This window comes from Numida meleagris, chromosome 1 (genome assembly GCF_002078875.1).
Source record: "Numida meleagris isolate 19003 breed g44 Domestic line chromosome 1, NumMel1.0, whole genome shotgun sequence".
Taxonomy (NCBI): domain Eukaryota; kingdom Metazoa; phylum Chordata; class Aves; order Galliformes; family Numididae; genus Numida; species Numida meleagris.
The window spans coordinates 104,051,752-104,077,169 of NC_034409.1; the positions used below are offsets into that span (position 1 = coordinate 104,051,752).

The following is a 25,418-nucleotide window of genomic DNA, read 5'->3' on the forward strand; positions in this document are numbered from 1 at the left end:
TACTAACAAACAGCAATGCACAAACACGTTTCTACTTAAATCTTAACACGCACAAAACAAAAACAAAAACAAAAACAAAAACACACACACCAAAATACCACAACTATTTTGCTTGACATGGGTCCACCAAAACTTCTAATGAACATGACATATAGGTGTCTTCTATTTTTGTTGTCAAAGGGCAATTATTTTGTGGGTTCTTCTCTGGAAGAACCTCAGTGAAGTAAAAGTAAGGGAACTGAGAGTTTAGAGTTTTGAGGGAAGAACTTGTTCATGAAGTTAAATTAGTCTACAAAATTATACCCTTCGCCTTCTTTTCCCTTTCCCCCATGTTGATGTATACGCTCCAAGAATCCTGACTCCTTGACAAAGTTTTAATGACTCCCAACTTAAGCAGCACATTGCCAAAATCCTCTTTTGCTTCTTTATAGTTTGCATCTTCCCACATGTACAAACTGCCATAAGAATACCCTCTAGACATGGGCTGAGACATAATAGTTGAAGATAGAGATGAGAGAGGAGGTGCAGAATTAGGAACAGCCAGCCAACCAACTAGTTTGCCAGCAACCAAGAAAAACATTGGGACAAAAATAGGCCTCTGTCCAAGGAAAAAGCTGCAGAAACACAAGCCTCAGACTGCAAGGACTGAGCCACCATTTGAGCAGCCCTTTGAAGATGGTTGCAACTCTGCTGAACGAAGGGGAAGGGACTCCTATTTAAATGCACAGACTTAGTTGGGGTGAAGCTAGAGCCCTGCCCTCTGATCCGAGGTTGTGCAAAGTGGGAATGCTAGCATTTGCCTTCATTGCATGCCTTTGAGAGGCCAAACACACGGAAGAGTGAGTTGCACCAGCACAGTAGTATTGAAGGACAGGAATTCATTTCATCAGCCTACTGAAATGACTGTGGACAGTAGAAAGATTCCCCAATTCAGCCCCATACAGAGATGAACAAGTGACCTAGAACTTGATGGTCCAGTCCCATTGGTTCACATAAAGCAGGGGAACTTGGCAACACAAAAGTAAATTTACCCTTGTAGGGTATTGACTGGGCAGATTTTGAAGACTTATGACAAACTGTTCCTGTCCAAAAAAAAAAAAAAAAGAATGTAGGCAGGTTATGTACTTCCCTTGAACTAAAGACCTTTACTTTTAGTAAGGCCGGTGGGTGGTGTCTTCACACAGTAACTGAAAATACCTGCTTTTGCAAAGAAATGAGGTCGAATCTTTTTATCTGTAGGTTACTAAGTAGTCCCTCCTCTGTACTAACGTGCCACTATGCCTACACAAGACTGCAGTTCACTGAAAGCTCATAAATTTCATGTGGCTCTGCCGTGTCTTTATTTTAGGTTCTTGAACCATTTTTTGCTTTCCTCATTTTCTTTGCAGCTGCAGAGAGATATAGTAAGCTACTGTATAGCATTTTGAAAGCAGGGCCTCTGAGAAGTTTCCAAACTGCATACAAGCAGGTTATTCTTTGGCTTGTTTTCTTTGGCTTGGTGTTAGCAGTGCAGAATGAGTCAAACAGTATTAACTTTCAAGAGGGAAGTGGTGTGGTCAACCAAAACTGTTTGTGGCTAGATTGTGAAGATAGGTAGAGCAGGTAATAAGGAACAGCCCATAACGCAGGGTGCAAGTAGGAGAGGCAGACAGACTCAGACAAACAGAATCCCTAATAATTAAATCAACACGGTCACCGAAAGTTTTGCGCAGCTTTATGTGCTGGGGTTATGACACAGCCTGACTCCTCTTGACTGGTCAGCCCGGAGGAAGGCAGCTTGGTGCACTTAGCGCTTAATGGTCTCCAACAACACCACTCTGCCAGGGAAGAACAAAGGGCTGAAGCTATTAAAAAAAAAAAGAGAAATGTATGAACTCTACTACTAGACTTTACTACTATGGCCAGTTAAATTCTTTCTCATGTCTCCTCCCATTTTCACAGACTGTTCCTTATCTGTTCCACAATTAAAGAAGGCAAGGGCAATGTTTTCATTCTTCTTGCTCCTTAGGGTATGTTTCAGACATTAACAAGCACAGTGTGCTGTAGTACAACAGGCAACTCTTTCTCCTACGATTTAGAAGATCAGTGGACACAGACTCGCCCAAGCATCGCTCTCCCTCATGCTTTGCACTGACCCATGCAGCACCGAGGTACAGACAATCTGACCGACATTCAGTGAGTGAGGGCCTCTGAGGGGACCAGCAGTCAGTCACATCCCCATTGGCCAACCTGCTTGCCAGCATGCTTCATGCCAATGCTTTTCTTACGTACAAGCTCACATAAATGCCTGTGAAATCTACGCAGACCTCTCTCATATTCCTACAGGAAAAATATTCCCCCTCCTCAAAAAAGACTTGTCTGTCAATCTTAGCAGCCGTAAATTCTTTGTAGTTAAGTGCAGTTGACAGAGAATGTCAAAACTACTGGCTGCTTTGGAAGCATTTTTGTAAGTTCAAACACGCTGCCCAGAGAAGCTGTGGTGCCCATCCCTGGAGGCGTTCAAGGCCAGGTTGGATGGGGCCCTGGGCAGCCTGAGCTGGTGGGGGCAGCCCTGCCTATGGGAGGGGGTGGGGCAGGGTGGGCTTTGAGCTCCCTTCCAACCCAAACCCTTCTGTGATTCTATGAATATACATTCACCTAATTCTTCTTTTGCCACAGTTACAGAGGACTTTCCCACTAACTTTAGTAGAACTACACCAATGTTAGGTATACTTGAAAATCCCACTGTGCAAATATAGGCAAACAAAAATACCACTGTCTTTGTTGCTGTTCAACCATTAGGCAATAAAATAATGAGTATTCAGTGCAAAAATTAAATTGGCAAGTATGAAAAAAGTGAAAGAAATGAAAAAAAATTCTAATTCAAGAGGGAAATAAAAAGATCTGTGTGAGATTAAGTGACTCAAACAAGGGGAAGAAATAATTTATAGAGGACCAGGCTACTCCTAGCCTACATAGCAACAACTCTTACTTCCTCTCTTTTCCTAATTTATGTGAGGAAAGAACCTAAATTGTCAACACTTCTGTCTATCTTTAAAAAAAGCAGTTTAGAGCTTAGGCAAGCAAATACGTATGAGCTACCACACTCCCTGAATAGCAGTCTGTATAGCAATGCTTAGCACAAGATTTTGTATTGCAAGTATTTTGGCAATGTCGTTAAACTAAAATGACCAACTCCCTGCCCGTGTCACCCAACATCAACTCTCCCCACTGTCTCAGCAGTGAGACTGATAAATGCCAGGGAAAATAATACCAATCCTCCTTTTCCAGGTGGAAAGGAAGCATCTGCACCATGAAATCTCAAGGATGCTGGTATATAAAACAAAAGGGAATTAATGAGCAGGACAAAAATGATGTCCCTACAACTAGGGCATGTTTGGCACCCACTAAGAGACAGTCACATTGCTTGAATTTGGGCTAGAAATGCTTTGTTAGTTCACACAGCTGCTGTAGGCTTGCACATTGCCATTGCACAAGCTGACTACGATGTCTCCAGAGCATGCTCGTAATTTAAACATCCATCCACCCACTCATCAGGCAGTGTCAGTGAGACAATGGGACACAAGGATGCAAATACATGCAGAGAATCAGCGCTGCTCAGCTATCGGCTCTTCTTGCAGCCCATCCCTTTCTTTTGTCTGTACAAGATTTATTTAGATTGGAACCTCTCAGGGGCAAGTATCTAAGCCAAGATTTTTAAAAAGTGATTTGCAAGTTTGGGTTCCTATCCTCAGAGGGCGGTGTGCCATGGAGACTGTGGCATGCAGCTAGTGTTAGCAAAGGGAAAGAGTCCCAGCCGCACTTGCTTTTCAGTACAGGGATTTTGCTATACGGAAAGAAACTTGAAAACACCATATTTCCCGCTCTGCATTTTCTGCCAAGAAGCTTTTAAGCACTGTAGATCTCCAGATGAGTGGAAGGACCTGGAAAGCCATCGTCGAAATTTATATGGCGGGTCTACTGCAGTGACGTGATGGTTCATTCTCTCATGTCTTCTAAACGGCTCTTTGGTACACATTAGTCTTGGTTTCCAGCAGTTGGAGGCACTTGCAGTAGCAAACAAGCAAGAAATGAAGGCATTTCATGCTATTTCAGGTCACAGAGATGACAAAGGTTTGGAGAACTGCTTGGCTTTTCCTTGCAGGAGAGGCTGAAGGTGAAGGTGTTCCTTCCGAGCAGATCCAGGCCAGGGGCTTCTCTTCAAACTTCACAGGTGAGCCAGGACCACTCCAGATCAAGGTCTGAGGGTGCCCTCAGATGTGGCAGACCAAAGTTGTGCATCCCCATGGCTAGCTCTGCTGGGAAGCAAAAGCCCACAACTGTCCCTCGAAAGGCATTTCTTCAGCCAGCAGCCTCTAAAGCTCGTTCTCCAACCCTGCTTAGCAATATTATTCCCTGTCTGCTTCACAGTATCCTGTCCTTTGATACAAGGATGCCAGAAAAATATTCGGGAAAACCACATATCCAATATGGGATAATCACATTTAATGCACAGCTTAACCTTGGACAGCACAGGGCCGCTGGGGCTAAATCTGTGCAGCCCTTTCATTTTGCACAGTTTTCAGGCACCTGGTCCATTAGTGAATTTTTCAGAGCTATGTAGGTTAAAACAATTCAATGAGAAAAACAGAAAGAAGCAGTCAAAAGAAGAAAAACCTAATTTTTGAGCAGACATACACAGTAGGTCAAATGGCCTAAGGGAAATATTTAATTTAAGAGTCATACTATTTCTACCAAGTTTCCTAACCAAAAGTATTTTCATCAGGAGCACTACTCTTGATCTGGTTACTGCTAATGATTTTCCCCATGGACTTAGCTCATAAAAACATAAATTGCTTTATGAATCATAGAATCATAGAAGTTGGAGAAGAAAATGATGGGTTAGGTCATCTTGCCCTTCTCTCTGACGGTGCAATATTATTTCTTTTTATAAAAAAAAAATGAAAATAAGCATTTCTGTAAAGCTGGAGAATGAAAATACTAAGTTTAAAAGAGATTTTCAAAATACACAATGAAGGCAGTGGGGGAAGAGCCAGATTCTTAAGTACCTTGGCTCTCTCTACAAACCCTGACAATCTGATGAGAAGAATCATCTGGATAGGCACAGTCAGAAATTCAGTCAGTGGCAAAATAAAGGCAATGCTGTAAACAACGCACACAAGTAATTATCACAGTAGTAAATACAAATGTTGTAGTTACATATGCAAATAGGCTGTTGGGCAAAGAGCTGGCCATAGATTGTACACTGTGACCAAATGTACGACATGACATGCAAGAATCTACAGTCTGAAAACCAGAGTCAGGATTTGGTTCAGAGTGGGTGGTGCACATGTACAAGGAGACACACTGTGCTATCGTCGCCTATTGTGACATCTCCACACATCAGAGTGAGCCAAAAAGTCTGTGCTTTGTACGCTTGCCTTCAGAGCCCTTGGTCTGAGTATTTTTCCACTTGCCAAAAATGGCTTCAAATGCTGCTTTGCATTAGTATTTGAAGTTTTTTTTTCCCTCCCAAACACGCATAGCTTAAGAGGCTGTCCTTTATCATTAAAATAAATAGATTTTAGAACCCTTTTAATTCTGGCTCAGAAACTGCTCTTATTCTGTCATTCTCTAAAGACAAAAGAACGTGTTTCTGTTATTTCTGAAGTTAATTGGTCTAAAGGTTTGGTGTTATTTTTTTTTAATTAAAAAAAAAAGATATTTCTACAACCTGTTAAGTTCAGTGAAAATTGTCCTGGTATGAAGCTCTAACTTTTATCTTAAAAATGACATCTTACCACCCAGTATTTTTTACAGGTCATGTAGACGCTCACGAGAATTCAGCCTATCCGCAATCACTACAAACATAAAGTAACTGAATCAACATTTGTTACTACAGTTGGTTTTGGAGTTAAGCATGGTTTTTCCAGGGGTCTGCAAGACAGCAGAAGTGAAATTTTGTTCCTACTGCTCTCTTTCCCACATTTCTTTTTGTCATGGTTTTGTGATTTTCGGTTATTGGTATTCCACATCATAACATCATGTAGTGGACATACCTAGTTCTCAGAAGAGAAGGACTACTACAGTCCCCACGGTACTTTGCTCCTTTGTTACCATTTTCCAGCCGGAGGGAAAAGATAGAAGCTCGCAGTATAAAAACTTGCAGATCACGAGACCTCGTCCCTTTTTTCCGCCGTCTCTCGTCTTGGCAGCACCTTGCTCTCCAGCCATCTTATCGTCGGTAGTAGAGTAAGGCCTACCTTGATTTTGGGACATTCTCTCTCTCTGTATTGGATTTATCAGCTTAAATTGTAATTATATTGTATTATAGTGTGTTGTTTTGCATTCCGATATTTTATTTAGTAAATTAGTTTGTTTCTCCTCAGATTGTTGCCGCTGTTCTTTGCTCTCAGGGCCATCTCCCTACCCTTTTCCCCTTTCCCCTTTTCCCGGGACGTGGGCCCTTGGGTCCCCCGTCCCCTTTGTCACGGAATCGGGCCTAACGCCCGTAAACCGTTGACACTTTTGAATCAGGATATCTTAGAAAACATGGGTCAGTATTTCTGCAATTCCTTCAGCTCAGGCGAGAGACTGAGTCATGAATCTGCAGGCATGGAAGTTCCCAAATATTGATCACCAAGCTGGAAGCACTTCTCTCCCAGTTTCATTTTGATATGCAAGAAGGCTGATGTCATTTTAAATCCATTCAGTACATGGTATGCAGGTACTGATACGTTCAACCACAAATCCCGCACAGGTAACAGCGGCACAAACTATTTTGGTACAGGCTATAAATGTACCTTGATCTAATCAGAGCATTGCAGAACAGGATACACCCACTGAGAGGGGGGAGAAAAAAAAAACATGTATAGCCTCAAACAGCTAGGACTGTCTCAGAGACATAGCAGTTATTTGAAGAAAATGAATTCTGAGCTTGATTACTAAAAACTGGTGACTGGGCGACAGTTGGGAAAACTGAGCTGTGGTCAGGGTTGTTCCAAACATGTGAGGAACAAGGAAGGGAGAAAGCTCTGAGTACCACTTCTTCCTTCCTTCATAGCTCTTCATCCTTTCAAGCCACTCAGTATTTCGGCCAAACATGGGATAAGGACAGCAGAGAGCAGATTGAGCTTGGAGAAGAGAAGACTTAAGGCAGACTTCATTGCAGCCTTCCAGTACTTGAAGGGAGCTTATAAGTAGGAAGGGATGTGACTTTTTACATGGTCTGATAGTGATAGGGAAAGAGGGAATAGCTTTAAACTAAAAGAGGAGAGATTTAGGTCAGATGGTAGGAGGAATTTTTTTCCTCGGAGGGCAGTGAGGTGCTGGCACAGGCTGCCCAGAGAAGCTGTGGTGCCCCATCCCTGGAGGCGCTCATGGCCAGGTTGGATGGGGCCCTGGGCAGCCTGAGCTGGTGGGGGGCAGCCCTGCCCATGGCAGGGGTTGGAGATCAATGATCTTTGAGGTCCCTTCCAACCCAAACTCTTCTGTGATTCTATGACTGCAACAGCCGCCACAGTTCCAAAGCTGGTGAGAAGTCAGCCTGCAGGACCAGCCCGCTTAGAAGTGAAAGGAGCAGAATCCCTTCCACCTGGCGTCATGAGTGACTTAGCAATAAAAGCTGTGCACTCCTGCCGAGAGGAGCATGGCACACGTACAACCTCCTTGAGTACGGAACTCCTTTGTACCTCTGGCTTGCCTATGACAAAGTGAAATCATTTACAAGGAAGCTTTTACATACATTTGAGTCAGGAAGATATGAGTGTTGCTTCAGTACGTATTATATTTCTACTTCCTTTTTAAAATGTAGAATCTTATTAAATATTAACTACTATACCAACTGAAGAATTGATTTAAAACAGTAGGGTATGCCTGCAGAATGATTTTGTGTCTTACTATTCTAGCAGACTCATACTCAAAAAAACAAAGCTTATTTGTTGTATGCAAACTGTGAACATGTCCAGGTAATTGCATATGCAAATCTGGAGCTTGCATATACAAATATCTATTTTATGTGCACAGCTGTGAACCTGGTACCTGGTTCATGAAGGATATTTTTCAGGGACAATTCAACCAGTTTTCAGAAAGAAACAATAACAAATATAAACTAAAGAAGAAGCCTTATCCTGGCAGCAGCACTTTGTTTTAAGTTTTAAAAAATACACGTAGGTCAGATTTTCCCATTAAATGCATGCAGCATCATGATGTGACTCAGGCAAATGAAGGCTCCATTAAAAAAAATGCATATGAAAGTTAGGAGTTTTCTAAGATATTTAAAGTCAAGTTTCAAACCCTCCTTCTCTTCCACCACTCAGTTAAAGTAGCCCCGAGCTGCATGTCTCATTCCCTAGTGGGTGTTTGAATCTTACTGCTTTCTTCTCCCAGGACGACTCCACTTAAGCAATAGCCAGAACTTCTGCCAAGTGTGCAGGAGGAGTGAAAAACTAACCACAAACCTCAATTTACATCAGGGCATTTTGATAGAAATATGAAAATTCCACAATCTGAGGTTAAAGACTGCCTGTGGGAACAGGCGGAGTGCATGCTACAGAAGCACCTACATCTGCCTTCCTGTGCAACCCTCACTTACCCCAAAACAAAGCAACCTTCCCCTTCTAACCTAACGAAAACAACCACGTGCGTAAACGGTGTGGATATTCCCCTGGGATATCGAATCGTTCATCTTCTCCTTACACCTCAATCTTAAAAAAAGAAAAAAAAAGAAGGAAACACTGCCTGTCTGTGAGAACGAGTGTCTCACCGGGGTAATTGTGTCTGCTTGCTGGAAGCATCGCTCTCAGCAATTGCTGTTCTCCCAAGTTGTACGGTGAGGCACAGTGAACTCTACAAGGGAGAAACCAGGTGTTGCCTCTCAGGCATTCATTTATTTTTGCAGGGTAGCTGAGCTTGAAAACTTAGATCAATGACATATTGGTTTCCAATACTTTAAAACCCTCTTAACATCTGAAAGACGAGACTAGCAAGAAATGATGCATAAGGTATACGCTGCCCACCTTTTACCAGCATGCCTTCTGTCAGCTTTTGGGTATGATCCAAACCATCCCTGGGTAGATACTTTATAAATGCAAAGTAATTCATATTCTAGATCAGCTGGACACCCTTGAAAAATAAGCCTTCAGGAGGGCATAATTAAAACCACTCATAGGACAGCCTTGGCTTGAGGCACACCCACTGCTCCACATGCACTGGATGTTGCATCGCATACGGCTGGTGATGAATGCCTGCCCTAAATAATCAATGTGACCTTCTGCAAATGCTCTTTTTAGTTCACTTACTTCTGGGTTCGCGAGGTCCATCCACTGTTATCTTGATGGCTCTGTGGTACGTGGCTACTTGTGGTGGGTTCGTGAAGACTGTGATAGTCAGTGTGAAGCTTTTCCCTGCAAGAGGAGAGAAGGTTACTGAACATATGTATTGAGAAAAGGTTGTCCTTTCAAACAGAATCAGAACACACCAAAGGACACTAACTGCTAGCTGTCTGTATCTACAGACAGATATGAGGCAGCATGGGCTCACTACTGTCTGCTGCTGGATGCGTTCCCTCCGTGGCAACTGCTCAAAGCATTTGGAAAAAAAAATCAATTTATATGTAAATGTTCTACACTTTGTTTGCAAAATAAGGAGGTTACCCCTAACAGTTATAGTTTATCTGATCTACTAGACTACTGGTGCATTATCTGAACTTTTGAAAGTCGGTTAGTTCAGAGAAGCTTAGAAATTGTGGTTGACTCTTCCAAAACTGCCAAGGGAATCTGATCAACAGCGCTTGTTAAAATTAAAGAGAACTGGGTGCTCAGGTCCCCGAGGCGGATCATAAAATTCCATGCTTTGTGGTTGAAGCTAGCATTAGATCAATTCCATATTATGAACCAGAATCCTTTAAAAATAATCTGCTACTGCAATGCCAAAAAACAAGGGAATGGAAAAAAAAAATCCCCACAGCTTGTCCACAGAGAATTAAAACATTTTATGAAGACATAGCAGAGCATTATGCTCAGTTTCTCTATTATCCAATAAGAAAACTGTGAAAGCCTTTTCAAAACCGTTGTGCGCATGCCACAGATCTGAGTTCTCAAAAGTGCGCATTTGGATGGCTGCTGGGGAGGCTGGATGGTTTTGTATCCCTCTGTGGCCACGAGGCATTCAAATCCTGCTACTTCTGGATTTGTTTTTGGACAACGCCAACACTACTTCAGGCATTTTTTCAGTAACAAAAGTAATTTTCTCTATCTTTGATAAGACCTCATGTTTGTATTTATTATGGCTTTGGCCTGGACAGCGATAAAAACATTGGCTATCGGCAGGTTTAGCATCCTTATCTCAGCATCATGGAGGTCTCAGATACTGGTATCTTCACTATCAGAGACAACAAGGGCCATCACCCCAAGTTAGATTACCAGGAACTGTTGTAAGAAGATTGAGGTTCTTCTCCTCCGGGCATGTACAGCTCTGCCTGTTTCATTTCACTGCCTGGCTCCAGCCCCCATGAAGGCTGAGCATATTCCCTTATAAGACCTCCCATTTTGATAATTTGTTTGGTTTATCTGTATATAGATATAAATGTAAATACAAGTATAAATGCCTGCCTCTAGCAGCAATATTCCTCCCCTCCCTATGCACATTTACTTGAAATTCAATACTTCTCTTAATGCAGTTCCTACTTTGGTGCTAATGGTCTGCATCAACATTGCAGCGGGTGCACACACACATAACTGTTACTGGAAACTGTCCTCATCACAGCCCAGTGAATTAGAGAGGTATTCTCCCCACTTTACAGATGAGGAACTGTGGGGAGATAAAGTGTCTTGGCCAAGATCTAACAGGAAGCCTGTGGCCAGCGATGCTAACCACTTTGGCTGCTGCAACTAAATCCGACAATAATCCTGAATCACAGCCCTGAGAAAACAGAAGCTGAAACACAACCCTCCCAGATCGCAGGCCACTATCTTCCCACCTCCACATCCTCACTAGAAAGCACTCCTTGAGATCAAAAGAACTGCAAGAGCAGCAAAAGTAATTTTAGATCCCTGTTTGACGGCCCTTAGCCCTCAACTCTTGGGTCCTACATCTACCAAGACCAAGGATCATTGTGCTCCTGACAGTGTTTAAATGCTAAATTACAAAATAAAACTTTGTTGCTGTTTTTCCACCTGTAGACCAGATTTTTCTATAAGGCATCAGGAGTAAAGTTCAGTAAGTTTTCAACCAAAAAAATACCCCTAATCACACTCAGAGCATTATACTTAAGTATCAGAGAGGTGCCTGTAGATCTTCCTTCTAGAAAAAAAAAATCCCTGTATTATCACATACAACACCTAGATCACCAAGGCTGGAAGAGACTTTGAAAACATACATTATTCCCTGTACTAATCTGCAGCATTTTCATCTTGATCCCAGTTTCATTTCTTGACAACTGCTGATGCATTAGGTAAGGTGCTGCTGCTGTTTTGCTAGAATACATAGACAATTTATTTTTTTTTAAGTCCCTTGTGGTCCTTCCAGATAGAAAAAATGCAGAAAAAGAAGATATTAAGATAATGAACTTCAGGAAAATGAGGCCACATTACCAGTCTATGAGACCAAAATGAAGAAGAAGAGGGGAGTGAAGTTACTTCCAAGATCTTCAAAAGAGCAGATGAGAACTCAGAACCAGTTCAAGGCTGTGATACAAACTGGCAAAAGCAGGAAGATACTTAGCTTACTTCTTGTTGACAGAAGAGTATTCATTAACCACATACTGGTTAACCACAGGACTATATAACCATAAACCTATGTGTCACTCATTGCTGCTTACCAATAATTCTGGCTGCGCTTTTCTCTGGTTCTTCTGTTTCATTTACATTTACTTTTATTAAGTGGTTTTATCATTCTTATTCATAGCTTCTACATTATTCATTTATATGTCTGGTTGACAAAGGTAGGTTTAGATTGGAGGTATTGTTAGTGAAATGTATGTTTTATGGATGTACCTGCTTTGGGATGACAGTATGTCTATAAACTATAAAGGAGCGGGTGCCTCCAAGGCTAAGTGAAGGACTAAGCTCTACAGTGGCTGCAGAGGGGGGTCACACAACCCAATAGGACCTTCTGAAATGCTGGCCTGGCTCAGATGCTTCAAACAATCACAATGACAATTTGGTTATGGTTGAGCAGTGATAGCAAGGTAGTATGTAGCCCTTCACTGACTAACACCAAAATCTGAGATCCTCTGGTCCCATAAAACTACAGAAAATCACACACAGCTTAGTCAAGGTCCATGATGTATTCCTCAGTATGTTTAAGCCAATCCCTACACCATCATTTTGGGAGTCTTTGCTGATGGTGAAACACTTGAAAGGCAACGTCCATGCCAAACCATGCCTTGCTGGGTGCAAGAATCCTTTCAGAGACTGTTGCTCTCCACAGCTCCCCTGGCAGCACCTAATATTAGCCACAGAACACCAGCTAAGCCCAAAGATTAAATTCTCCTGATGTGGGACAGAGCTCTGCCTTTGGAAACTCTCCCCACAGACATTACACATCCCCTCACGTGTGTAAGTAAACAGCACGAGACTCACTGCTTCTGTCAAATCTTCCCACATAACTAGGATAGGAAAAATTGCCCAGTAATGTTTATTTTGCAGGAGCATTAAAGTCAGTACTCTTTCAGAAAAAAATAAAGGGAACAGTAGCGGTTCTGCCCAAAATACAACACTCACTTTTGAAAGAGAGACTGGAGACTGTCAAAGGGTTTGTTGGAGACTGGGCTATCAACTGTGCCCTCAAGAATTGCTGCTGACTTGACAGACAAAGTCAGATAGATTAAATCAGTTATCCCTAGCTCCTTACTTCACAGAATTGCTTACAAGATCCCTTGATGCTGTGCAAAACTGTAAGAACTTAAGAGTAAGTGCAGAGAGCAATGCCAGCCAATGCCTGCTCAGCAATATTGCACTTCGACCAGCAAAGATCAGCCTCCAGTTCCCAAGCACCTGAACGTGTTGTGCCTGTTCTCTGCATTGCAACACAACGACTTGAGCTTTGCATTCAGCTGCATCACATCTGTCTGAGTCTGGAAGGAAAGAGAGCCATGAGCTCACACCTGGCAAGGAAAGGGATTTATGTCACTCGTCCCCCGGAACAGTCCTGCACTGGACCGACAGGCTCTAGAGGGAGCAATAGGCTTGTAAACTACGGCCCCTGGGAATGTCCGAGAGGAAATGAGGAGGAAAATATGAATCCTAAGTGACAACATGGTCACATGAAGCTCCTGTGTGCTGCTTTAGTCAACTCTGAGTAGTGTCATGGCCAAATGCAACTGGGGGGGGCGGGGAGGGGGAAGGCGTGCTTAAAATATCAGTGGTTTCATGGGCAGATGCAAGGAGGAATGGGAACAGACAGTTTGGGGAAGACAAGCCACCCCTCAGATCTACCCCTTCACTTTAATCCATGCCATACTTACACAAAAAGATAGATTCCACTGAAGAAGGCTCAACCAAATGAGGACAGAGTAAAAATGGAGTTAAAGCTTCAGAAGTTTGCCCATGTGGAAGGGAGCCAACAGATGCTGTGATCACATTTACTGCATTTTGCTTTGGGGATTTTTTACTGCTGATCATAGATGTGCCATTAAAGTATATATATATATATATTTTAAAATCATTACGGTAAAATATTAGATAAAAAGAAGAAGAAGGGCAAGGAGCCAAGAATGCTTGTGCTGATAAGGACAAAAGACACGGATGGAAAAAATATGAAATAAAAAAAATGCAATACAAATTATAGTACAGACATTTCTATGATAATAGTGAGAGACTTCCAGATCCTAGTAAAAAAGATTACGATACTATTCTTTTTATTAGGCTTCTACTTTTTAGTACTTATGCCTTTACCTTTATTAAACCATGCTAAATGATCCATTGTACACATCCTTACAATTTCTCACAACATCTTCCTGGGTGTCTGCCAAAGTAAAGGTATCTACTGCACTTTAACATATTGGACTGCATCTCTGGGCAGGAAGCAATGCACACACACGTATATTCACTCTCAACAGTCGGCTGCTGTACACTAGGGCCAAATTTTGCCATTTTTCTCACTTAAGGCACATTATAACTTATTAGCTGAATAATTCAAATGTAATCGATGGGGTGAAAAGGGCCAACATAATTTGACCCTGCATTAGTTAACTGTTGCTCATGATGCAAGTGAAATATTTTTGTAGTTCTTCCAACTATATGTCCAGCTGCAAAAAAACCCACACAACTCCAGATTCTGTCCCTGTGTGGTAATTGTTCTGTTGTCAGTGACAGTTTCACAAGGTAAGAACACTGCTTTGCCTGTTACACTTGGTCCAGTGGCTATTCTTTCAGAAAAGCACTGCAGCTGAAGTAAGTGGCATCAAAAGAGCATCATTTGTTTACCAGCAGTACCGCAAATGCCGCTGAATTTAAATATAAGAAAAACCTGTTATGAACCTCGTGCACTGCCCTGCTGTAAAGTGTTTGCAAACTCTGACCACTGCAGAACAACGGACCAAGTGGATCAATGAGCACATGGGGAAATGGCAGCAAATCAGGGTCGCAGCCCAAAGCAACGCAAGGACTGTGCATGCAAATCAGCTGCATGGACAACCGATCCCTTTGCATATTTGTAGGGCTGTCCTTTGTGTGTGTGCGAAGCAAGTCTGAGACATGGGAAATTCACCTGCCAAACCAGACTGGGTCAGCATGAAGGTGCACTTTTGAGCATTGCTGTCAAGTGCCTCACTCCAGGAAGTTATCCTATCTGTGTTTACGCAGCATTTACTCGCGCAGAATGAAAACTTGATCCTGATACATCAATAGGTGTTTTGTTCTGGATTTACGTGGGACCAAGTTTCCATGCAAATGGCCCAAAGGGCCCTGCTGCACGCTTGGCCCCAGTGCTGAACTTCATTTGCTGCACAACAGGCACTGACAAAGCTGTAAGCAGCTCTGCTGAGCTGAGCAGGGTATCCCCGCAGGGCTCCTGCCTGTCTGCTTCCCTCTGACATCCTGCAGCATGGCCCAGCACTGAGGAAGGACGTGCGCTTCCTCTGCTCCTCCTCACCTGCTCTCCAAGCCCTTTTTTCACCATGGTTTCCCTGTGCTGGAAGGCTGGTGGGAGGTTTTATCTGGGATGAAATCATTTCAAGGCGTTACTTTGGGGAGGCGTACGTATGGCACTTAACCTAAGGCACCACAGGGACCATGTTAAGCAACCAAAATTACATAACCGAAATCTGAGCAACATTAATAGAGGCACTGCCAAGCTCAGCAGTCGGTATAACATCTACATTTACCTTAAAACCATTATCTGGGTGATAAGGACAGTCCCTGATACTCTTCTGCAGCCTGTCCCTGACAATCCTCAGAGGAGCAATTCTCCATTGCACAAATATTATTGTTCACCCTCTCAAGCCCTGAAAGAGAGGACTCAGCTCACTAAAACCGTTTCAATTTTTCTCTCTTTTTTTGAAATGGTTGTTTACATTTTAATTTGACAAGTTTGTGTGCAGCAAGTTTCACTTCTGCACTGATGATGGGTTTCACTTCTCAGTTCCGCATGCTGTCATCATGATATTGGTACTGCCTCCTGCAGCCTTGCAGGGGCCTCCATGCTAATCCTGTCCCCGACAGCCTGGCAATGTGTGTAAAAGTGCAGCCACCACTGCTGCTGCTGCACTGTGTGCCTGCAAGGTGGTCCTGCTCTGCTCAGGGACTGATGTTCAAGGTGTTGCATACAAGTTACCAGTCTCAATTTTGATTCCTTCAGGTTCCTTCCCCTGGGTTACTACTCCTACTATCTTCATGCTATTTTTTCCACCACAAAAATCCTGGGAGTGTGGTTCAGCAGGTGACCACAAAAGCACAGTTTCAACTGCTTAGAGACAAAGCTGTGGTGGTTCAGTAGCTGGAGATACCAGATGTAGATACCAAATGGTCGTGGTCATTTATCAGGAAGGGAGCTGCAGAAGATATGCTTCTATCTGGAGGACATCTCTGAGATATAAGCAAACTAACTGAAGAGAGGAAACATGCATCCAAGTGATTTGGGACCTGGGTGGCAGGTCTCTGAAGGCAGGGCGTCTAACACTGGTCAGCCTAGTAGCATCTTTGACATTAGTCACTTTTCCACAGCAACACCAACAATCCGCAAATACACAAAACCACCAGGAATTCCCCTATACTGTGATGTTGTCTAATTTCTGAAGAGTGACTATTTCAAACTATGGTAGGAATTTGGCTGGCATAAACATTAGGTTTATGTCCTATGTACATTCCAGCTTTCAGGCTTTGAGACAGAGGTGGTGCATGCATATGTGTGTGTGCGCAGGCACCAAGAGTAACAACCACGTCTGTCAATAAGAAAAAAAAGTATTTTTCCATCCTGTTCTGAAAGACGACCTGAGTGACCTATTTTAACCGAATCTTGAGGGTGGGATGCCTTCCTAGACTGAAAGCCTGCAGATCAAGTTTGCAAAATGGATTAAAGCATTAAAAGATTGGGTTGAGGGGGAAGTAGAGAGAAGACCTTTTAATGGAAAAGCCAAGCAGCCTCTAACTATAAGTGGAGTTGCTGCAGTAACCACTATAAAATTCTTATGAACTTGGGTGGAGACAATAATTACAGCACAGGAAGAATGAGATGCTATGGGGTGCTTGGCCTCTGCAGCAGAGCTGTAGCTCAGAGAGATTACAGCCCGAGTTTTAAAATGCAGTGCTTCTTGTTGTATTTTTGAGACTTGAAATGTATATGCACAATTTACACAAATATATGTGTCCGTAATGTTTGAACACAGATTTTGAGCGGGTGGAATTAAAGTGTCAGTAAGAATTTACAAGAGCTATTTTTTCCCTAAGACAACTCTAATATAAATTTCTGACACTCCATTTGAACTGGCCACACCAAAAACTGAACTTCTGCTTTCAAGCTGCGGCTTACCACATATCAAGGAGTTGTTTTCTTTTTTTCACTGTGGTATCGTTTTAGTTTTAAACACGGTGCTTCCCTATACTTGGAGCCTAGGGTATCTGTACATAAACATTCAGAAATGACAGCCTCCAGAAGCACATCCAGCTCACCATCGTTCAGCAGAGTGCTGTGTCACTGCTCAACAGTTCAGGGAAAAACAGCAACAGGAGCTCAAAATGGAAAGGACAGTTCAAAATGAGATGACTTAAATGCGAAGCTACCTACCACCTTCTCACAGAAAATGCCTCGAGATCCTTAAACCTAATAATAGTCCTTAACTTAGCTATAATTTCAAGCCATTAATAAGCTTTTTGAGGTAGAAATTATCACCCACACTTTACAGGGGATGAGACAGACATGAAAAGGTGAAGGCCCAGCTTCACAAGAGGATTTAGCTGCCTGAAGTGGGATTCAGGTTTGATTTAAATGCTTCAGCCCCAAATTACACCCCTCGGCATCCTTGTCCAGGCACCTTCTGGCTGAGGGAGCTTCCCCTGCTGCACGGCCCTGCTGTTCCACAGCCACAAGCTCAGCCCCTGGGGAAGAACAGCTCAGCACAGCCAGTTGTGAGGACAACGGTGTAATGGCTGCTGTGGTTTGTGGCAGATCCTATTCTGAGGCACCTTCACCTTACGGTGCGTGGTCCCGTGGGCCTAGAGAAAGCCCTCCGAGACCTAGGTTCCGTGGGAGCTCCTCTGCCTTCCTCCAGCACCTGGCCTGGCCTCCTCTCTGGACAGATGCTGGCACACCTCAGTGCCTTAGGACGCTGCTGGGACCAGGGCCGAGCACGCTCCTTGCCCTACACAACAGCGAGGACAATGGCCTCTTGGTGAGGCTGCAGGCACAGTGAACAGTGAAGGCGTGGGTTCACTGGAAGAGCAATGTGTTGCTCTGAATGCGGCAGGTGAGGAGCCCTTTGTGATCATCACTGCCAGTTCAGCAAGGGCGACTTGGGCCTGCAGCAGCCTAAAGCAGGAAAGGCAACCTGACAGGTCACCTCTCCAGCAGCAGCCTGAGCGTGGGAGTGTGCGTGGGGACTGTTTACTCTGCACTCATTTTCTTAGAGGAAGGACTCCTCCATGCTGTCATTATGCTAATGCAATACGCATTGATTTAAGAGCTCAGCAGAAGTCTGGGGTCATTTGATGGATATCCATGCAGTCAGCGATGGGGAGATAATACTGCCATTATGAGACTGGGACCTGCCAAGCTCCACCAGGGACAACTTCCAAGAGCAGAACGGCCTCTGAGGCCTGAGATATGGACAAGGCTTTGTCAGAGCTGTGGTGCATAAAGTCTGGCCTGTGGAAACTCCGTGGCCTTGCCAAAGCATTTCCTTCAGTTCCTCCCTAAACTTCAGGGAACTGATGTTGTGCGTATGCTCTGCTCCAAGCACCGCCCTGCTAAAGAGCTCTGATGGCATCAAGCCTTCAAGACATGGCTTCTCTCCTCGCCTCTCGGCCCTCTCCACAAGCAAAGCCTGCATGGCATGAGCAGCAGTTCCTTGTAGGAGGACAATGGAGGGGATCAAAGATCCATCCTAGTACCACATCATAGGATAAACCCAGCTCTGGCTGTAAAGGCACAAGGCCCAGCTTGTTTGTCATCTGTAGGCACCACCACAATATACACAGAAGCGCCTCAGGGCTTTGTGCAGCTGGATGTGGCCTGGCCTCCAGGGCATTGGTGAGGGGCTCTTGGTGGCTGCCTCAAAGGGGACAGGCACCAACAGAGGATGGGGAATACAGGGTGGAGATAGATGCAGGATGCAGATGAAGGGAATGAAGCTTAAAAGAGGCTGAGAAAGCTGCGTTGAAATGGTATGATGGGAGAACTGGGGAGAAGCAGGCTGGGAGCAAAAGAGTGGAGAGTCAGCCAGTATCAAGGTAAAAGAAAAAATGGTGGATTTTTTTTTTTCTTTTTTTGCTGTTGCTAAAGGATTTGTGGAAGGGAATAGAGACTGATTCAAACTGCTGAGGGTTTATGCACATGACTATGCTGGAAAAGGAAGGCTCTGCTGACAGCAATTGTAAGCCACTGATTTGCAGCATCCTCACTTTTGCTAAGGCTGAGTGAGCTGACAAGAAATGCTTGCCACAGGACAGTCATCTGAAGTTCACTAGCCAGCCCTGAAGCCAAGATCCTAATTAATATCAGAATGACTTCATTTTGATAACAAAATGGCAGTTGTTACTTGGGTTGTAATATACGTGCATACACACCTATCTACCGACACACAAAAATAAATGTTATTTTACCAGAACAGCCACTAAAGGGGGGCAAGCTCAAGTACAAAGCAAAACAAAATATCAAGGAAGAAAGTAAAAAGAAAGAGCTCAAGGGCAAGCAGATCAGTTGAAACTATGTAACCTCTTCATCTAGAGAGGTCCTCTGTCTTCCTGACACAGTGTCCTGGTCAGCCCCAGTCCTCCTATCATAGCAGAAAATAAGAAAACGCTCAGAGGATAGCGTCTGCCTCATCCTCATCCCTACCCTGAGTTTAAAAAATGTACAAGCACAGCTCTGCACAACCAAAAAATAGATTTATTGTTATTGGAATGAAGGCAGTGGTTCAGCACTTGGCATGGTCACTGTTTACAGCAGTAATGCTCCCGGAGACAGGAAGTTCTCAAAATCACTCTGCCATTATTTTTCTCCTGTTGACGCTTTCTGATTGAGAGCTCTTTCACCCAGACCAAATTTTAAGTAACCCAGCAGAGTGTTTTGAGCTGGCAAAGATAGCCCCAGTCATGCTCAGCCTCGCAGACCACATGATGTTTTCGATGCAGACACCCTCGCTGAGCTGTATCATATACCTTCTTACACAATCAGCAGTTCAGAGAAAAACGGCTGCACGTACCGAGCGTGAACCCATGACGACTGGGGCTGGATGCTGGCAATAAGCGAGTCTGCTCCCCTGTCTGCTTCGGCCAGCCTCTGTCCAGGGCTTGCACTGGGAACAGCCATGCTTAAAGGGCTGGCTTTGCTCAGCAGTCTCACCGTGACCCGTGCTGACTGACCTCAAAGATGCACTGACTCGTGGGCACTAGGGTCAGGAGTCCTTTTGCTGAATGCTGGCAAGGCTACGTCATTCACACAGAGCTCTCAATGAAATGAGTGACACAGCCATGCACCCATATGTCAATCAAGAACTAAATGACCACTTCCAGCCTCCGTCTTTTAGAGAAAAATTTGCTTGGGCCAGACAGGATGGCGGATGAGAGCCCTGTGATACATTTCAACATCTAAACAAAGCGGGGCAAGGATTTCTGTGCCAAACACCTCTCGGCGGCACATCTGCTCCTGCTGCACATCCATCGGCCCGAGGTATTGATAACCACTTGTTTTTCAGCTCTACCAACTGACTCCTTTTCGGCTCTGATTACTGCTCTGTGTTTCTCCTATTTTTGTCCCGCCTGGCAAGTGTGGCGAGTCGTTACTCCAGTATCTGATACCACATCCCCTGTAGCATTCCAATGGTTTGGACCCAGACCCGGGTGGCTGCTTAATGCTGATTTTACGATCCTGCTGAATAGCATCCTCCTCTGTTTTGCACATACTTTTATAATTTTGAATGTGCTTTAGTAAAAATAAAACAAATTTTAACTAAGTGCCTACATAACACAACCACAAGCTGAAGCTACACAGAAGGAGCACAATTCTGACTTCAGAAGAGCAATAAAAATAATTGGACTCAGGATCCGGGCCAGTAATTCTTGTCTTTTGTCTATTTCTGAGATTCCAGCTCAAACTGATTTTTCTTCCCCAAAATTATATCCAGAAGGAAGACTTCTGGAGGCAGAAACTTATGACTGTGCTTGGTAACCTGCCTCTCGCGCTCTCCTACCAGCTGCTCCTGTGAAAAAGGCGTACTTTCTCAACTCCAAAGAAAACTATTGTGAAATTTATTCAGACGAGCCTAATCCCGATAGTGGGCAGAAAATATATATGCGGGCTCAATGCTCAGTCCTTTCCAAAACTCAGTTTTTAAAAGGACCCTGCTGGAAAGCTCGCTGTATCACGAAGCTCCAGCTACAGATTCCAGCTTTAAATTGAGATCTTCTGCATCAAGCCAAGACACTTCCCCATTAGCTACTATTATGATAACCTATTAATAATTATTTTCATGTGGAAAACATGTTTATTTGTTATTGTTGTTGTTGGTTTTTTTTTTTTACTGTTACGTTCTACAAAGAAGATAGTTACTGGGATTAATGATTCCATGAGGAAAATATGTAATGCTTACTGAGCCATGAAGCTTGCCCTCTCCAAAATAACTATTTATTTTTAATTTTATCCAATGAACTTCCATGGTGTCAGGCTTTTTGCACTGGATTTGTTTCATCATCGTAACACAAACTCGTTCCTTATACATTAAGAAAACAGGGTACTCTGGTCTAGCAGCAGTTTGAAGTTAGAAATGTTTATGAATGGAGGGAGAAAAAGTTTTTTTAAACAGGTAAGCAGGCACGAGGGGCTGAGATTGGCTGAAGTTTTAAACTACATTTTTCTTTCAGAAATTACTTACTTGAGTTTACAAGCCAGACAGGCAGGTTTTCCCAGTAGCATTCTCAAACCAGGGTGAGGAATAGCAATTCTGGACCCCAGCCAATTTCAATGTAAATCTGTTTTGTTCGGGAAAGCCAGCCAAATTGCTTTCATACAACATCTCGCTGTTTCGGGAGACCTGCGATACTCTCAGCTCCCATCCTCGGTGTCAAGAAGGAAACTGCTTTTTTAATCCTGAACTGCAGGCACAGCCCGAGAAGCACAGGGCCAGTGCTCCCTGTTCAGTACCAAACATGCACTGAAATGCCATTCAGTTCTATTAGGTGCAGCTAATGTCTGGTCATGGTGGGCTTTGAGAGATGCACAGGATCAGACCTCTGCATGGAGTGAGTTGTAAGGCTCCTGTGGAGCCACTTATTTACTGGGATGGGACAATGGTCTTCTGCAGGAACATGTGAAGCAACTGCCGGCTGCCTTGCCAGACCTCACTGAAAGCCCACAGAAGAAAAATTGAACTATTTGTCAGGAATACAAAGAGCGACAATTTTCTCCTATTTTAAAAGAGAGAGGAAAGTGGCTTGCTGACAGTTCTGTGAGGCTTTAATGGGGATCTTTACACCTGAGCAAGAGCTGATGCGTAGTGAAAGAGAGATGTGGACCAGGACTGTCACTCAGCAAAGCCATTCCTTATTCTCCAGCAGTGATTTTAAGTCACGCAGGCACACAAATAATGACCACTAGGCCCGCAACCGACATGAACTTTCAATGGCTATTCATATAATATTCCTGGCATCTCATTATCACTGGTGGCAACCGAACTTATTCAAACTCAAATATTACACAGCAAACAAAGTTTCAGTTAATTTTCCTCTACCAAAGTATCAAAGGCAGCAATGCCCTTTGAAGCAGCCACCTTATGCTTCAGGCTTTATACAAATTCAACAGAACAGCACCTCAGAAATCATGTACCAAATGCAAACAATCCACACCTTTGGAAAACAATCCCCTGTTGGAGGAGTAAACACAAGCATACATTAGTCACTGGCTCCGAAGATGGGCAGCCAATGGGCTTATGAGATTTAACCTCCAGGACTGGCTAGCAGCATGCAGCGCTCCCAAACCACGCTACGGCCAAAACGATCCCGAGCACCCGGGTGTCAGAAGTGCACAACATCCACATCCACATGCACATACATCCGTGAGTGACGGCTTCCAGCCACCCGCATCCAGCAGGCAAGGGGCTCAGAAAGGCTCTCTGCTAAGCTTGCTGAATGAATAGCCACTGTTCTCCCTCTGCCGCTGAATTTTGACCTTGAAAATCCCACAGTTCACTGTTATGATTTCTAGCTTCACTACCGTGGCCAGGAACTGAACTACAGGTTTGTTTTTATTAGCTTCTCAGCCACTTTGCCAGCTATTCATTTGAATCTTCTAAACAGTCATCTCTGAATCATAATGCAAATTCCATTTACTGAAAAGGTGGAACCTTTAATATAACAAATGAACATGTTTAATGACTGATACTTTTAGACATTACAGCATCTCTCATGTTTTCAGTAAATGGATATAATTTTCTCTGCATTACCCTATTATTATTCTTCGCTAGCATTACGAAGCTTTGCTCTCAGCTGCGGGTGTTTTCCACCAAGTACATTTTGAAGACAGCCCAAACAACACAATTTAAAAGACATCTCCTTCTGTACCCTCAGCTAAAAATGCTGCAGAATACAGAGGGATCAGATGGGGATTTTAGACTTAAAATGTACTTGCTGCTCGCATCTGTGTTCCAAGAGGGCTGAGTTCTTCTAAAATTGCAGGCAGTATTTACACTAGAAGAACATCCACAAATGCATTTGGATTCAAAGGCAAATAGAAGCTGTTGTGTATAATCAGAATGATTTCCTCAGCCTAAAGCCTGACCCGTCTGCCACTGCGAGTAAGAGATTTTGAGAGAGAGAGCAGAAGTGGGTCACCTTTGAACTCTCCTGAAGCGTGCTTGTAGCTCAGTGCGTGCTTGGAAGAGCCGCATGTGCCACCACACATCAGGAGATGGCCCAGGTGCTTAAAGCGTGCCCACATGGGTAGGAAAAATAGTGATGAGGGGTCTGCGAGCCCCAGAATATTCAGTCTGGTGGTGAGGGACAGCATTTCACCAAATGCTCCAAAAGACAGAATAAAGAAACCTATGTAAGCGCCGTAGATACTATCGTTTTGATCTGTGAATGCTACAGCACTGAATTGTCCTTAGGTAACAATGTTGTCTTTAGAACACCGTGATGTTATGTTCCGATTTTACTTGAAGATATGAATTAGACAAAAGGAAAATACATAAGTAAATAGCATACAAAGTCACGTGGAGGATGCGACGGTTTTCCAGTCTTGACCTTAAACCTGAGAGGCTGATTGTTTCTCTGCACTTTGTCTAACCAACAGTTCACCGGCTGCAGCGGGTTTGCTTCAACCACCCTGACCATGCCAAGGTGCTTGGCTCATGGGAATAAGTGCAGTAATGCAGGAGGAGTGCTCCAAATAAACTCATAACAGAAATGTAAACGTGACTGCTTCAAATCCATGGTTTTCAAGATTACTGGCTTGAGCTAAAGACTGAAGTTAAGAAGCATCCTTCTGTTGATGTTTTGGATCAAGCTTTGGATGCCTACTTGTGCACACGATCCCGCACATGTGGGACCTTTCCAACAACAGTTATATATAAACACAGTCTAAGTCAGCTTTGACTTGTTACTTACACTCGTAGGACCCTTCTATTTGTACCCGTAATTCCTGGTTATCACGGAGAGGCAGGAAGCCCAATATTAAGCTTGTCTGTTCTGTTCTGTTCTATCCCACCCTACGCACCTTGCAGTAGTACATTAAATAACAACTACTGTGTATAGTTCTACAGCTACTCCAGAGAAAGAAAGGTCAGAGAAAGGTTTGTCAGGTCGCAATGAAGCCTGAAGAAAATTCAAAACAATGTGGGAACTGTTTGTAATTGTAGGTTGACTCACACTGTTGCAGAGATCAGCTTTTGAGAATTCTTATTTTAAATTGAAAACGTGCTCTTTAAACTTAAACATGGGCAACACCTTGCTGTTCTAAATTGGTGGGAAGAATTCTGGAGTCACAGTGAGCCTCACTGACTGTGGTATTTTTTTAAATGAGACCTTACTGTATAAAAATGGAAGTACTGAAGAATAAAACAAGCAAAACACACAAATGATTCTGCACCTTTTAAACTGTCCTCAGATCTCCCTACTGCAGAAAGCTCAACATATAACACTCAAATTCTCTCCGTGTAACCAGAGCCGGGCACAGCAGGTAAAGATGACCGAACGGCGGCTGCGAACTGATACGTACCTCTTCCACTTCTACCCACAAATCTGAGGTCGTTGAACCTCGCCACTTGGTTTTTCATGGCAGCCGTTGCATTTCTGAGTTCTGCAGAGTAGTTCTCATCGTTTCCAGCCATCACCGTGACCAGCGTCCCATCGGGTACATCTCCCAAGGCCACCACCTACCAAACCAAAGCACAGAAACCTCAGCTTCCTCACGGGACATCTGTTTTCAGGAATAGAACATCAACAAGTGATGTGATAAAATAGGAAAAAGCAGCAGAAACAAAAATGGGACTAGAACTCGTTTGTGGAAAACCTTGCAGACTTACGGCTACATTTTTACATTGACACGCATCCGAAATACAAAGTATAATGTGCACCTCAGGCACCAAACCAGCCTTCCAAAATATACTTTTGAAACTGGCAATACGTAAATTCAAGTAACAGGAACCGATTCTGATCTGATTTACTTCAGCAGCCCTACTTTTAAGCTACAGGAAAGTCAACACAAGCATCTAAATGTAAAATTTGAGAGAAAACAGACCCAAGCCAAATGTCTTGTGGACACAGAGGGTCAGGCTCCCCACAGGTGCATCA

The 25,418-nt window shown here is 43.6% G+C and overlaps 1 protein-coding gene across 2 annotated transcripts in view; it reads right to left on the reverse strand.

The window, feature by feature from the left end:
• Window positions 1–25,418, reverse strand: part of RUNX1 (runt related transcription factor 1) — a 156,280-nt gene that overhangs the window by 41,162 nt on the left and 89,700 nt on the right. For both annotated transcript variants that reach the window (XM_021405077.1, XM_021405076.1), the window contains exons 4-5: window positions 24,844–25,000; window positions 9,279–9,383 (exon numbers count right to left, since the gene is read on the reverse strand). In XM_021405077.1, coding sequence (XP_021260752.1) covers window positions 9,279–9,383; window positions 24,844–25,000 — 262 coding nt within the window. The remainder of the gene's footprint in view (window positions 1–9,278; window positions 9,384–24,843; window positions 25,001–25,418) is intronic.